The 15,494-nt window shown below is 43.7% G+C and overlaps 2 protein-coding genes across 11 annotated transcripts in view; both read left to right on the forward strand.

Annotated features, from left to right (window-relative positions):
- Positions 1–15,494, forward strand: part of SNORC (secondary ossification center associated regulator of chondrocyte maturation) — a 97,733-nt gene that overhangs the window by 57,629 nt on the left and 24,610 nt on the right. The window lies entirely within an intron of this gene.
- Positions 1–15,494, forward strand: part of GIGYF2 (GRB10 interacting GYF protein 2) — a 74,417-nt gene that overhangs the window by 45,425 nt on the left and 13,498 nt on the right. For 9 of the 10 annotated variants that reach the window (XM_064666698.1, XM_064666701.1, XM_064666705.1 and 6 more), the window contains 11 exons: positions 2,860–3,039; positions 7,849–8,048; positions 8,135–8,294; positions 8,372–8,572; positions 9,052–9,242; positions 9,808–9,967; positions 11,842–12,008; positions 12,392–12,480; positions 13,450–13,557; positions 14,077–14,174; positions 14,671–14,771. In XM_064666698.1, the coding sequence (XP_064522768.1) occupies positions 2,860–3,039; positions 7,849–8,048; positions 8,135–8,294; positions 8,372–8,572; positions 9,052–9,242; positions 9,808–9,967; positions 11,842–12,008; positions 12,392–12,480; positions 13,450–13,557; positions 14,077–14,174; positions 14,671–14,771 (1,655 nt within the window). The remainder of the gene's footprint in view (positions 1–2,859; positions 3,040–7,848; positions 8,049–8,134; positions 8,295–8,371; positions 8,573–9,051; positions 9,243–9,807; positions 9,968–11,841; positions 12,009–12,391; positions 12,481–13,449; positions 13,558–14,076; positions 14,175–14,670; positions 14,772–15,494) is intronic. The other variant, XM_064666703.1, reaches the window with a different exon arrangement.

The raw sequence follows: 15,494 nt of genomic DNA on the forward strand, positions 1-15,494 counted from the left end.
TATTTGCAAAGGTTTTGGAATCACAGGTGATCCCATCCTCAGATGAATATAAAACTGACTCCTTATAATTGATTTTTTTTTTTTCCATTTCTACATTTCTAGCTGTAATTTAAAATCAGAGGAGGTGCAGGTTCCCACTTGTGTCTGATCTCGGCCAACAGCTTTTGATGTTTTATCACCTTTGCAGAGATGTGTTTCAAATGCTATTTTCTGCCAGTTCAGAGTACAAAACCTGACTTGGATGATTCAGTTCTAGGGAGCAGAACCAGCTGTCTTAAGGACTAACAGAACCTGAGTTGCCTTGGTGGTGCCCATAGCATGAATATATGTGCAGAGGGGCTAAAGCACGTGGATATCCAGTGGCAAAGTAGACTCCACAATATTCTTGAAGTGGCTTTTCCCCCCCAGTGTTTTTGGAAGAGCAGAACAGAGCCTGTGAGCTGATGGGTTGTCAAAGAGCAGTCTCCAGAATCAATTGAACTTGGTAACAATGGAAAGGAATAACATCCTTCTTTTTCTTAATTGGTAGACTCTAAAATATCTCAAATTAATGTTATTCAACAAGTGTCAAGTAATAGCTGTGAATTTTTATGAAAATAGTAGATAAATCTGAAAAATTATTTTTCTTGTCTCAGAATAGTGGCTTGAATAACTTATCTTTTGGTAACTTTAATTTCAGTGAGCTAAAACAAGTGTCTTGTGCTGCAGAATAAAAAAAAAATGGATTTTTCGTCCTCCTTATAGCATTTTAAAAGTAAGTTCAGAAAGGATGAGGCACATCCTGTGGGACTGATCTCTCCCCTGGGCCTGCCTGTGTTGCCCTTTCAGCTGACTTGTCTCTGCAGCTCTGGCTCTTGTTTCCTACCATGTGAAGCCCATTCAAGGAGCAACATTGAGAGGCTTCTGTGCACTGCCTCTTACCTTTGTGTACATCACATGGTTTAGATGCCCAAGGTGAGAAAACCAGTGTTTACCAGCCTTAGATTTTCTGTGTGGCTTGTTGCCTTGCTGTGTTTCCTGTGGAGAACAGAGAGGGGCTGACCTTCATCTGCAGAGGTTTGTCCACTCCAGATGAGAGAACGTGCCAGCACTGCACCTACCAAAGGGAGGGAGCTCAGTCCCTCCAGCAGCTTTTTGGAGCCAGCACCACCACAGACTTCCCAAAACACTGTTGGAAGGGTTTTGTTCTCAAAGGCCAGCAGGTACAGAAGTGATATTGAGCCCCTGTCCCCTCTGGTGCAGTGAAGGTGTGACTGGCTGATGCTGGCCCTTGTGTCTGGGATTGCCTGGTGGTGCTGAGGCTGGGCTCTAAATTAGCTACTGCTGGGTGCTTTAAATTTACCCCTGTGCTTTAGCTCTTCAGAGAGGAACAACAGGAGAGGAAGGGATTCTAGAAAATGTTGAGCTGGAGAAAGGAAAGAAAAAAAAAAAAAGGTGTTTTTTCCCTCCAGTGTTTTGAGCTGGTGGAGAAGGGATGTTGGTTTTTCTCCAAGATCTGTGCCAAGTCCAAAGCCAGTGTACATTTCCTGTCCCCAGAGGGCAATATCTCTAGGTAGGAAGAAATGTCAAGTTCTGATATGCCACAGAATTTCAGATAGTCTGTTTCTTAATTTTTTTCATTGAAAAAGCTGCCTGAAAGGAAGAAAGGGAAATGCATTCTGCTATCCTTCCTTAACTAAATTCTTTTAAATGTCCCTTTTCACCCTAGGAATCTTAAAGCATAATCATGCTTTATTTTGTTTATCCTAAGCAAGCAGGCACCAAATGCCATCTTACATTTTTGGATTTTAAGACTCTTAAGAAGGAAAATTCAGCATACCTTTTTCTAGTACTGGAATACTTCTTTTTAATAGATAACAAGACAATTTTAGGTTAACACTGGGTATTAACCTTATGAGTTAGGAAGTGACATCACTGTGGTTCCAGTGAGAGTTTGGTGCTACACAGCTGAACTTATTGAAAGAAATAAAAGATCCAGAAGTCCTCAGGCTGTTGCTGTCAGTTATTTCAGTGGTGCTGTATCTTGTCAGGGTGAGTCAGCAGTGAAAGCAGCATCTGTGTTTAGCCTGGGCATACTGGTGTGTGATGTGGTGGCTGTACTGGTGTGTAATGGAGAGCTTTTCTGTAAAAATATTTGTATCATCCTTTTCCGACAGTCTTGCTCTTCATTTAGTACTTGAGGATTTTCTGTTTTGTTTTAAACACAACATGATGTAAATTGGGAACTAAAAGACTATCCTGAACTTTTCCTAGATTGCCCTTGAGCATAGTTGCTTCTAACTGACCCAGAGGATGGATTATAACAGCATAATGTTAACAGTGTTAAGTTTTTTCTTGTTCCTCAATCCTACTTCAAACTTCTGGTGTTTCCTAAAACATTGCAAGGGTGCTGTACGTCATGTTGGATTAAATACAGAGATCTCACATTCTTTTTGTTACAGCAGTAGCAAATGTTTGATTTATATATTGTTTACAGTTTACTGCTCTCCCACTTTCATTTAGCATGAGGCTTTTCATGATAGAGCAGTTTATTCTTTCTCTTCTCTTTCTATTACACTTCCTTACATCTCCTAAACTGCCTTTTTCTCCTCTATCTTTCCTATTTATGTTCTAATTTCTTGTATACTTTGCTTACTTCTGGTGTGTTTCTTATTTCCTCAGTCTTTCCATCCCAAGGTACATAGGGACCTGGATTTCCTAAATCTGTCATGCTTCCTTCCTGAAACTTCCATTCCTCTCCTAGGTTCCTACAACCAGTTCTGATGTGTTTTTACCTCCAAAGGAGCAGGATTTCAACCCTTTTGCTTCTGTGTTCCTAAAGACAGAACGCATATTCACTGGCCTGTGTTTGCTTTGCAGTGAGACCAAACTTTGAGGAAGGAGGGACAGCGACAGCAGGGAGGAAACATGAGTTTATCCGCTCTGAGAGCGAGAACTGGCGCATCTTCCGGGAGGAGCAGAACGGGGAGGACGAGGACGGAGGCTGGAGACTGGCTGGGTCCCGCAGGGACGGAGAGAGGTGGCGGCCCCACAGCCCAGGTGAGAGGGCAGGGGCCAGACAGGCAGCCCTGCTTACAGGGAAAGGGCAGGGGGAATCAGGGCATGGGGAAAGGGAGGTGCCAAGTTCGGGACAAAACGAGGTGAGGTTGGTGTGGTTTGGGCCATGAAATCCTGGGCCTGCAGGGCGCTGTCACAAAATGATCAGCATCAAATCACGTGCTTTTGTTTTCTTCTGAACATCTTCCATACCCTCACCTACTTAAGGGAACAGTATTTTGCAGGTGTGCACTTGTCTGGGTTGTGTTCCAGGTGTGTATGTACCTGGTAGAAGCAGGATTTTTCTAATAATACTGTTTCTTTGTGGCTGTGGCAACGAGGGGGGAGAAATGACCCACGTTAGGCAGCATTTCTGAGGCTGTGCAGGGATGCTGACACTAAACCATTCTGGTCAGCGACCTCTTTTTCGAGTTTTCCAGCTGTGTTCACAATGCCAAGAGGCATCCTTGGAAAATCTCAAAATATATTGCTCTGTGCATTTTATAGATAGTTAAAGGATGTCTTTTCTTGATAAATGTCAGGCACCATTTTGGTGTCACTCTGCCCTTCCCTGGCCTGACAAGGTAGGTCTGTTCACTTGTTTCCAGCATTAAATTTATATATTTATATATAAATACATATATATTTCCCTTCTCTTTGGAAAAGATTGAGTCATACCTGTTGTGGGATCCTGGATTTGGATATCTCTTGGCTGCAGAAGGCTTCTGGGCTACCAAGGGAGGATCTGGCTCTTCTACTGTTACATCTTCAGAGAATCATAGAATTGCTTAGTTTGGAAAAGACCTTCAAGGTTGCTGAGTCCAACTGTTCCCCAGGGCTACCAAGGCCACCACTAACCCACATCCCCAACTGCCACATCTACACATCTTTTAGATTCCCTCCAGGGATGGGGACTCCCCTGCTTTCCTGGGCAGCCTGTGCCAGTGCTAGACAACCCTTTCAGTGAAGATTGCTCCTGATATCCACTCTAAACCTCCTCTCAGGTAGTTGTAGAGGGTGATAAGGTACCATCTGAGCCTGGCTACACTTGATAGGAAAGCAAAGGAAGCATGAGACACCTTTGGGGCTGAGGTGGACAAGTTCTTCAATAGAAGAGTCCCAGTTGCTCTTACAATGAGACTGTTGCCCTTTTTTAACACCTCAGAGGACTTTGAGTGCTGTTATTGCTGTGAGTGCCCATCACCTCTGTTCCAAGCCCTCTCCACAACTGTGTTGCTCTGCCCTCAAACAGCTGCTCGACTGTACTAAAATTTATCAAGGAGCACAAGGGCTAGATTTATCATCAGATGTTTCCTATTTAGAGCAAGGCTGGAGGGCAAATTTTGAATAATGTAATTTTCCTTTCCCCAGTGTGTGGTCACAGTTGTTCATTAGACACTGCTTCTTTGCTGTCTGGGTCAGACAGCAGCAGGCCGGGACCTCATGATGGTCAGATGCAGCTTTGGACGAGGAGTGGAGTGCTGGGCAAGTACAAGCCCACATGCTTTAGCTTAAAAGGAAGCATAGACCTCAAAGTTCAGAATTTCATTCATGTCTTGGGCTTTTTTTTTGAAGATCTTCTGAGGAAGATTTTGAAAATTATCTTACTTCTGTTATGGAAAACATTCTGGTTATTTGAATGTCCGGGGTAGTAGACAACTAACTGAACTTCACTTACAAGTTAGTTCTAGCAGGTGTTCCTGAAAGCCTGTTCTGAGAGATCTGTGAATGTGCAGAGAAGTTGCTGATTTTGAGATAGCCTGAGCTGACAGCTGGATTGTCCTGTATTGGCTTCAGTCAGAGCTGGGTTTGAATTCTCCTGTGAGGAGTAGCCACAGGACCATCAAAATGGTTTTAATCCCATTTTTACTTTAAACAATGAGTTTAACTCAAATTGGCGTGGCTTAAACTGTTGCTTTGTACTTATTCTGGTGTTAGGTAATAGTACTAATCATGTGTCCTGCTAAAAATAGAGAAATATCTTGAGAGGGCTGTCATTGGTTTAGCTGGCCCTTCCTTTGGCTTGGCTCTGTGTATCCCTGCTGGGATTTTAGACAGGGTTAACTGTCTGCAAGAAGAGTGTGACCATGGAAGCAGCCAGTGAGTCTAAATCTAAGGTTTTTTTCTTTTACTTTTTAACCATCTTTAATGATTTAATACCTCTCTATCTGTTGTTCCAGTCCTTGCATTCATACAGTGATTGCCTTTTCCATTTTCCAGGCTAGTCCATTTTGTCAGGTACATGTACAAACCTGTTTTGGTCTCAAAACTAGTGAATGATGTATAGGTGTTTATGTTTTGGTTACCAAGTCATCCTTAAGAAATAGGAATCAGTTCTCCTTGCTAAAATTTCTCTCTGATACAGTTTTGTGTCTTTCCTGAAATACCTCTGTTAAGATCTTTTTCCTGAAAAGCATTTGGGAGAGTCCTTAGGCTGTAATCTCATAAAGACTTTTGGGTTGCTGCTTTTTTTTGAAAGACTTTTCAAATCATCTTGGTCACTCTATTTTCAGAATCAGTTTGTGATTCAGGTAGAGTTGAATTTTTGGGCATTGTTCCAAATTAAATGCATATTAAATATCTTGAAGCAACTGAAGTACATTGGAGAATCTTTCTCTAAAATTGAGCAAAATAAGAATTAGGTTCATATGCAACATATGCCAAAAAGTGTGTACTATTTTTTGGTTAAGTATTTAGTGTTAGTTTAGTATACATTGAACATTTCATTGCTAAGTTAGAGAATATAACTTTTAAGAGAGAAATAGCTGTTAATAATTGAGGCTGATGTGTACTTGGATTTCCTGCAGTGGCCAGTAGTCCTGTCTTCTACCTACAGTGTCACCATAAATTACAAGGGATAAATTAAGCTTAAAATTATGCCTTGTAACTTGAAGTCTTGATCATATAACTGGTATCTGGTGATAGTACAGGACTGAATTTAAAGCTGTGTTTGTGTCCTAACTGTTGGTTAAAAAACTTTGCATAAGGGTTGAATGTTTATCTTTACTTTTGGCTTGTTTTAAAGGTTGGCAGCCTGGTACTTCACTCCTGAGCTACTGCCTATATTCTGACTGGGCTTTTACAAACACAGTTTGTTATTAAGAAACAAAGGCTTCACCCAGCTCTGAAAATGAGGGGTATAAAGGGTGCTGTGACTAAATCTTTGCAAGCAGAGGAAATGGTTCTTAACTGGAACTTTGAAGAGGCCTGGAATTAACAAAATGCTTAGAATTCACTTTCCAGGCCTTGTTTCTGGGTTGAACTGTGAGGAGCCTCTGCTCCTGCTGTAGGGATGTGAACTGTGGAAAAGCAGAGGCTTTTCTCTAATGCAGGGACTCTACATGGCCCGTTTATGGCTGTATAGGAAGTTCTTAATCCTGGATTTTCCTGCTCCACACAGGAGGGAGGAGGAGAAGAGATGCTCAGCCATCTGTGAGCCCCTGGATGGCATTGCCAGGCTCAGGCCATGGCTCTGTTTTTCCAGGGGTTGGGAAACCTGACCTGGATGTTCCTGGTTGTGATGAGATGTCTGGCCATGGCTTTAATCAGAGATGCAGGCTGGTTGTCAGCAACCTCTCACACTTCAATCTCCTTCCTTAATGACATTGAAAGGTTGCCTCAGAATATTGATTTGATGGTTTAATGCTTATTTCTAGAAGCATAGATGAAGTTATCCTGTGGAGTTATTTGCAAATAGGCACATATGGTATAGTGAAGGCCTTGTTAAAGTCTAACCTTTTGTGTTTCCTTTGTAAAATTTAACATTGAAGTTCATAATGTTTCCAGAAGGAGTTTGTTTTACATCTCCTATATTTGTGATACAAAGGTAGGTTTTTGCATGGCTAATATTAATACTCAGGGTATTAAGGTCAGTGTGGAAACATTCATTTTCACATGAAACAGGACAACATTTCTCTCCTTTACTGTGATTTTTTTTTTGGGGGGGGAGGGAGCCATTTGGTACAGTGAGACTGCACTGATTGCACAGATTGAGAGCAAAAAGTAGATTTTTTTTTTCTTTTTTTCCCCCCTTCCAGAAAAGAACAAGTGCCACTAAAAGCATTAAAAGTTAAGGTGGTTTCATTTTTGCTTTGCACCTTTCTGGCAAAGGTGCTTTCTACTGCAGGGAAAGCTGTGTACAATCCTTTCACTCCCAGTTTGTTTTCCTTAGCAGCAAGTTCTTTACAGTTTAAATAGCATTATTGCACTCAGGATTTGAAACTTGGCTGAATGAAGATGTCTTCTGGATATAAAATTTATACTTGAATTTGGAAAGTTTTCCTTCTTCTTAACATTCCAAGTTTTGGTATTCCATGGCTAAAAAAATGACCATTCAAGAGACTTTCCAGTCCTTTTAAAGGTATTTGAACAGTTGTCACTCCATTTCTCATGTATGTGCACAAAAGCATCTCTGAGGGCATGAGGTGAAAAGCATGTTTCGTTCAGGACGTGACTTCTGCAGGTGGCCTGGAAGGAAATACAAAGTCTTACACACAGAAAGGGGCCAGAAAAGATTTAAGTCAACGATGGCTGGTAAATTCTGTCAGCAACTAGTGTTTCTTGCCTTACTTTGGTGCGTGTTGTAGATGATGTAGCCCAGCTTTCTCAACCTTACTTGGTTGTTAGTGCTCACAGTACAGTTTGTAACTCGGGGACGTGCCGTGGACAATGTTGGTTGGCAGGATTGTCCTTTCCTCTCCCTTGCCCTGAGGTTGCCCCTCGGTAGGTGGGCTGTGTCCTGTGGGGACATCGCCCGTCTCTGCCCCTGCCCTGCCCGGGCTGGGGGTGCAGTTCCCTCTCCCGGTTCCGCAGGCTGGCGGGAGCACATGGAGCGGCGGCGCCGGTTCGAGTTCGATTTCCGGGAGCGCGACGACGAGCGGGGCTATCGGCGCGTGCGCTGCGGCAGCGGCAGCATGGACGACGACAGGGACAGCCTCCCGGAGTGGTGCCTGGAGGACGCCGAGGAGGAGATGGGAACCTTCGACTCCTCTGGGGCGTTCCTCTCTTTAAAGGTGAAGGACTGGCCTGGGCCTTGGGTGGCCGTGGCCGACGTCCCGAGCTGTCGGGTGGGTCACGGGCGGTTGTGTTGGCTTTGCAGAAGGTGCAGAAGGAGCCGATACCCGAGGAACAGGAGATGGACTTCCGACCCGTGGAGGAAGGGGAAGAGAGATCCGACTCTGAAGGGAGCCACAACGAAGAAGCCAAAGATCATGAAAAGACCAAGAAAGAGGGGGAGAAAACAGAAAGAGTAGTGGCAGGTAAGGGGGACTTCTGGTGCTACTGCCAGCGTAGAGTTTCCGTTAATTCAGTCACACAGAACTGTGCCATCTTACAGAAGCTGGGGAAGAAGCAGCCCAGGCATCATCTCCAGCTGCAAGGTCAGACACCCCACCAAAATCCCAGCCTCCAGACCCGCTGCAGACAAGCCTTTTTGAAAGGAAGGAAGAGTCTGTGCCAGAAAGAACAGAAAAAACAGAAGATAAAGAGAGTCGACCGGAGAATACACCTCCAGCCAAAATGTCCAGCAGAGGGGAAGGTAAGAAATTTGGCAGATAAATTTAGTGAGTTCCCACTCTCTTGGTCTCTTAGAAGAGGCAAGGACTGGATTCCGGTGATGAAAAGCTGGAATTCATCAACTGGTCTGTAAAGACAGGATTTGTTGGATATGCCATCTCAAGTGTTTGCAGGGCACTGGTTCTTCATGTTGCAGTGCAATTCAGAGAAACGTGAGCCAGCTGTGGATGTGCATTGTTGTGGTAGAGCAGATCAGTCTGGACAAATGGTGTGGCCAGGGGATGGGTGTGCTGAGTTCTGCACTGTTAAACTGAACTGTTTGTTCCCTCAAGTGAGGTTGGGTGCCTGTGCTGTAAACACAGTACATTCAGGGACATCTGAAAATGCTTTTGCTTTGGTGCTAAATTTGAGCTGTTAGCATTCTCTACAGTAAGTTCTTAAAAGTCATTTTAATTTATGTTAATGAAAAGACAATGGACTAACTTTAACATTTTTCTTTAGATTTGGCTTCTCTTGCTCAACCTTTGCCACAGATTTCTGCAGACACAGCTTCTTCTGCTCATCTTTCTCCTCCTGTTTCCAATTCAAATCCTGCTCTGCGACCAGTTCAAACACCTGTCACAGCTGCTCCAGGCATGGGCAACATTCCCACTGATCCAGATGATGAAGAGGGCCTCAAACACCTAGAGCAGGTAAAATTTCTCAGATTCCTTCCTTGTTGACAATCGTGGGACTGGAGGAATTTGGAATGCGAAAAAAGTTTTGAAGCCCATAAATCAGAAATGCAGCTGAGACTTTACAATCCACGGTGTGTACTGAAAGCTGCTTCTCTCCATTACTTTTTTTTTTTTGAGACTAGTTTAAGCTTTTGTAGTATTTTATGCAGTATGGATCAGGGTGCCATACTCTGTATTAAGAAGCTAGAGACCCTAGTGCTTATGATCACTGTAAAGCAGCATTATGATTTGCCTGTATGTATGTCCAGTGTGTTCAAAATATTCATTTTTCACCATGATACTGTGTGATACCTTCTTGGCAAGTTGTTTTAAAGCTTTGCTTAAGCAGGTGAACTGTGCTTGTTGAGGATTCTGACTGTGGTACAGAGCTCAAGGTTTGTGTTGCAGTCACTCCTGGCAGTCCTGGCCCCCTCCTGAGCACTGGGTAGCACAAGGGGGTTGTGTTTGGCACATTCACTGTCAGATCTGTAAGCACACATCTAACTCTTGTATTCCTTGCTGATTTTGATGTCTCCTGCAGCAAGCAGAGAAGATGGTGGCATACCTGCAGGACAGTGCCCTGGATGATGAAAGACTAGCAGCAAAAATTCAAGAGCACAGAGCCAAGGGTTCCTCTATGCCACTGTTCCATGAAGCCATGCAGAAGTGGTACTACAAAGATCCACAAGGAGAAATTCAGGGTAGGTCTGTGCCCTTTACACTTCCTCTTTTGCTTCACGAATTGTTAGAGTTCTTCACAGAATTACCCCTAACAGATACTGGCACTTGTTTTTACAAAAGCAGCACAGGGACTTTACCACTCTAGAATTGGGTTCTGCAAATATCTTCAACCCATCAGTGCCCCCCTCAGCTCAGCAGGCATCATGTCCAGAGTTAGGCTTTGTTGTGGGTGAGGTTTGCCATCACTTTGTGGTTCTGTAAATTGAGGCTACACTCAAACCTGTTTTTCATGCCAGCAGTTACTCAGATTTCCAGATAACAATGGAAACAAACCAAGAACGTGACCACTCGAGTATCTTGTTGAAGAATCCGTGAGAAACCTTGAAATCAGTTTTCTAGGCTCAGCCTCAAGACATTAAGTATTCAGGGAAAGGTAATTTGTTTAGAATCTGGAGCAAAGAGGAAACAAGTTTCCATAAGCCAGTGCTCATGCAGAATCTCAATTTAAATTGCACTTGCAGCCAGTGCAGTGTTAGTTCATAGAATACAAATAAACTCTTTTATGCTTGCAGTTTTTGCTGAAGAGTTGTTTTTTTTTTTGCAATGAAAGTTAGAGCAGGCCTTTCATACAGATATTTGCATCTTTGCTTTCAGAAGGTACTTTTCTGTTGGAGGTCTCTCTGGACTCTGTTTTAGCAGCTGCTTATCTGCCTCCCAAAAATGCAGCTAAACAGTGAATTCCTCCCTTGCTGTGCTTCACACTGTTTGTGTGAAGGACTCCTTAGCTGTGGACTCCAGATAGGATTGATGGGGGTGTTTTTATGGGATCTGTGCCAATCTCTTGTCTGCAGGTATTGCACATCCTTAGGGTTTTTTCCTCACTCCTTTAAGTTGAAAGGATGTAAGCCATAAACTGCTTATATTTGCTCAGTTGCTTTACACAGTGTGTCAGGCACTGCTGGCTGTACTTCCTTGCATGTGACCTCCAGAAGTAAACACTCCCACCTGATTTTTTTTTTCTTGGAATATCCTCTTTTGGTTTTATATTCATTGCCTTCTAGAGATACTCCTTACAGAGGAGGCAAGAGTTGCTAAATGTTCTTGCTTTTCAGAAAACATTTTTGCAAAACTTATGTGGCTCTTACTTGGTTAAATAATATTTTTTTCTACTGGCTTTGTATCTATTTGGATATGTAAAATTAGTATAGGAGCCCTCCTTTGAAGGCAATTGCTGAAGTCTTTCTCAGGAAAAAGAGGAAGAGAAGGAAAAATTTATCTTTTTGAGAAAGGAAAGACAATGGATCCTTATTACCTTAACAAATGTAATTGTCCATCCAGAGGTGGGTTGCTCATCTGCTGAGTTCCAGAAGCAAAACTTCTGTAAAACATATGAATTCCTCCCATTTGAAGGCAAGAGTAGAACCAGGCTAAGGTTGTTGAATGAGCTGTGCAGTGCACCTGGGGAGAGCAGCACTGTGGTTCTGGCACTGTCAGCTCGTGGGTGCTGCCCAGGGCCAGCCTGGGAACTGTGGCTGTTGTCAGCCCAGGGCTGAGCCTGGAGCAGGGATGAGCTCTGCTGGGAGGCAGGAAGGGTGTTAGCTGGGCCAGGCTCCACAGCACCCTGGCTGCTGGGCTTCCATCTCAGTGCTGGCCTGTCCCCTCCAGTGCAGGGGGAGACTCTGGGGCAGGGCTGTACCCCTGTAAAGATGCAGATCTGTGCATTGACACTCCAGCCTTGGGGGCTCAGTCTGTGCAATCAAGGGGGGGGAGAGGAACAGGACCCGCTGGTGCTGGTACTGTGACTTTAACAAGCACTGTGCTCTTTGTTTCCAACATGCTGAACTCAGCCCTGCTTCTCCTTCCCTGCAACATGTGTTGGTTGATGTTCCCTCAGGTCCATTCAGTAATCAGGAGATGGCAGAGTGGTTCCAGGCTGGATACTTCACCATGTCATTGTTGGTTAAGAGAGCCTGTGATGAGACTTTCCAGCCACTTGGAGACATCATGAAAATGTGGGGCAGGGTCCCCTTCACTCCAGGCCCAGCACCACTTCCACATCTGGTAATTGTGTGACAGAGTATTCAAATAGTCCTGTAACAAATAGGAATGAATTCTTTAGTTGTTGGGTGCTTTGTCTTGGAATTGCAAGTGTTCTGAGCACCGAGTTCAGCTGAACTCGGTGTTAAATTACCTTTGTAAGAGAAGAGACTAAGTTTACAAGTGTTTGTTTTGCCGTGTCTGTGGCTGGGAGGTTTAACCCTGTAATATGTAGGAGTGCTGTGTATTGCATTCACTGTGCTACAGGCTTTGGCAGTCTCTTGCAATTTTTCCACTTTTATTGACTTTTTTGTTCAAAGCACAACTCTTACATTGCTTGCATTTGCAATATGCTGCTCTTACATATATATATGTATTATAATGAAGTGTTTTATTCCTAAACACAGGGCGAGCTGGACCAAGAGCGACTGACTAGACAGCAGGAGCTGGCTCTGATCCAAATGCAGCACCTCCAGTATCAGCATCTTTTAATACAGTAAGACTCCCCAAAGTGCCAGAGGTGTTCCAGTGGCCGTGTTCTGCTCTGCATTTTTGGTCATCTGGGTTCAGCTTCTTGTCATTGTTTTCTTGGGCACTGGGGCTGGGAGTGCTCTACCTCCAACAGCAATAGCTGCTTCCCCAGACACCAGAGATGTCCCCAGTGTGCAGGAGTAGGACAGTGTGGCTGCCTCAGGCACGTTTGTCAGTTGTTTTCTGTGTCACACATATCTGCTTGGGTGAGAGCTGCTCTATGGTACCTGTTCTGGTCAGACTGAATCCCAGCTGTCCTAGTAATGCACTTCAGATGTTTTTTGAACTGGAGATGGAGAAGGTGGAACTTCCTTTTGGTCTGCTTGCTCAGCTCTTTGAAGATCAGCAGGAGGTGACTGCTGGTCAAAGAAGTTTGTAGTCTATTTTGCCAAAGCTGTCAGTTGTTCAGTTCTGGCCAGTTCCTGACAACTCGTTTTGTAGGGGTTTGGAGGAAAGGAAACAATCAGACTACTTCTTCAAGGGGTCCTGAAAGCATGTGTCATGATCATATTTTTTTTTAATACTGATTGTCAGCTTATAGTTTGAGGTGAGAGCCTGCCCCTGTGCCAAGCAATGCCTTGGCATACTGTGGAAGAGACTGATGGCATGGGCATGGAGCAAACCCAGATTAATTTGAGCTAACTTTATAGAATTTATAGAAGAAGGGAAGTAGTGTTGCACAAACCTACAAGAGGGACATTGGGCAGTAATACCCAGGTGACATAGTTGAAGGTGAAGAGAAATTTGGTTCTGGTCACGTGGGCCAATTGGTTGTATCCTTACATTTTGGTTCTTTCCCAGCCCCCACTGTGTGCTTTCTACTAGTGCTTAGCATGTACATTATATAGGTCAGTGGGCATTAATCCCAGAGCATGATTCTGTAACCTGGGCATAAGTGAACAAACCCCAGTGACTCTCTGCTTGTCTTTTGAAGACAACAGTATGCCCAGATGCTGGCTCAGCAGCAGAAGGCAGCCCTCTCCTCCCAGCAGCAGCAGCAGCTCGCTATCCTCTTGCAACAGTTCCAAGCCCTGAAGATGAGGTGAGTTAGCCCAGCCTTGAACTGAAGTCCATTCTTTCTGTGCTCTACTTTGTATATAACAATAATTACATCTTGTCAGCAGCCTGTCCTAGTCGAGTTTGCTCGTATTGGAGCATTACATATTTTAAAGATTGCAATAAGAATATGAAGCTGTTCAGGATGTTGAGTACTGCTTTACAGATGTAGTCTTTGCCTTAGAGAGTGTTTATGGAAGCGAGGAGGAAAAATCTCAGAGTTGAAATCGTACCTGTTTGACAGATGGGCTGGTACAGAATGGCTTTGCCAGTCAAGTTCTGCAGTACTGGATGCTGGAGCAGTAGCTGGCTTAGCCCTTGGCTTGGCAGCAGGGATGAGATCAGCAAGAGCTCTACAAGCAATTGGTGTTGTCCGCGTGGTATTTTTGTTTTAAATAGAGGCGTGGAAGGAAAGGAGTATGTTACAAGTTACTGAGTGTCATGTGTGTTCAGAGCACTCCTCTCCCTGGAAGTGGCATGTTGACTCTCCCTGTTGGTATTGCAGAATATCTGAACAGAACATGATGCCACCTGTCACAAGGTCTGTGTCAGTGCCGGACACTGGCTCAATATGGGAACTTCAGTCAGCTTCACAGCCTACAGGTAAGAGGCTTTGCCTGTGCCAGGGCCACTCAGAAAAGTCCATGCAGTAAGAGTCAGCATCTTTGAGATGATCACTCCCTTTTTGACACCAGGGGAAATTAGTTCTGCATCATTATTTTTAACTGGATCAGCCTACTTTGCCTCACAGTGTAAGTTCCATTTTGAGAGCTGTGAAGAATATGGTAATTTTTTGATGGTTATGGGAAGCTTTGATCTGAAGGGGTTGTTATATTCTAAGGATGTTCTGCTCTGATGGGAGGAGTTTGAATAGCTGGTTTTTCTGTAGAATTTTGTAGGAGACCCAGCCTTACTTCAGACATGGACAAGCCTTGTTCTGCAGAAAGAAAAGGTGGCCCTCTACTGACTAAGACTAACATGTTATCATGATTTTAGTTCATAAAACGTAGTAACAGCGTATGCAAGATTTCACCCTTTCACTTATGTTTGTTGATGTGCTTATTTTTGCTTGTCAATGTTTGTTTTCTCCACTATCTAGTCTGGGAAGGAAGCAGTGTCTGGGATCTGCCCATTGATACTGCAGCTCAGGGACCAGCTCTAGAACAACTTCAGCAGCTCGAGAAGGCCAAAGCTGCAAAGGTCAGAAACTGTTTTGTACTGTAAGAAGTTGGGATTGCTGTTCTGCAGTGTAACTGTGGTTCTTGAGCCAATGGAAGACCAAGTTCTTCAATCTAATCAAAATCTGTGATTTTGACTAGACTTTCATGGAAAGCACCATAAAGAGAATAGGGGTTATAAAAACCAGTTACAAAACCCTCGTGGACTGCTTGTGAAAACCATTGCTGTGGAGGTACTGCTGACCTCTGAAGTAGTGCTTGTGTTCTACATTTGTGGTTAAAACCTCTTCATTAGCCACCTCTCTTTTAAACTGAGATCATCATGAGCTGTCATGCCAAACCCTGAGTTGGGAGCAGGTAGTTGTTCTCTTAAGCCATGTGTTTTTCACCAGCATTGGTTTTGGGAAATCATAAGAGTCTTATTTGCCAGGGTTATTTCACACATACTCTAGTATTAAATTATTTTTGTGAGTTTGAACCTGTTTGATTCTGTACATTTCCTGAAAATGATTATTTCATGATCACTGCTACAAGCTTCTGAAGTCAGAGGGTATTTTGAGGAGCTGATGTGGAAAGACTGACTAGAGAACTGGTGTTCGTTACAGAACAGAAATTGTCCAAAATTCTTCTAGACTGCTTGAGGAATCTGACCCCAGTAGGCAGCCAGCTGATAGGTAAAATGCCAGTTAAGGGAGAGTATCTGTCAGAGGCTTCATCTGTTAAGCTGTTACTGTAATTTCAGCAG

This window comes from Pseudopipra pipra, chromosome 10, assembly GCF_036250125.1.
Source record: "Pseudopipra pipra isolate bDixPip1 chromosome 10, bDixPip1.hap1, whole genome shotgun sequence".
Lineage (NCBI taxonomy): Eukaryota > Metazoa > Chordata > Aves > Passeriformes > Pipridae > Pseudopipra > Pseudopipra pipra.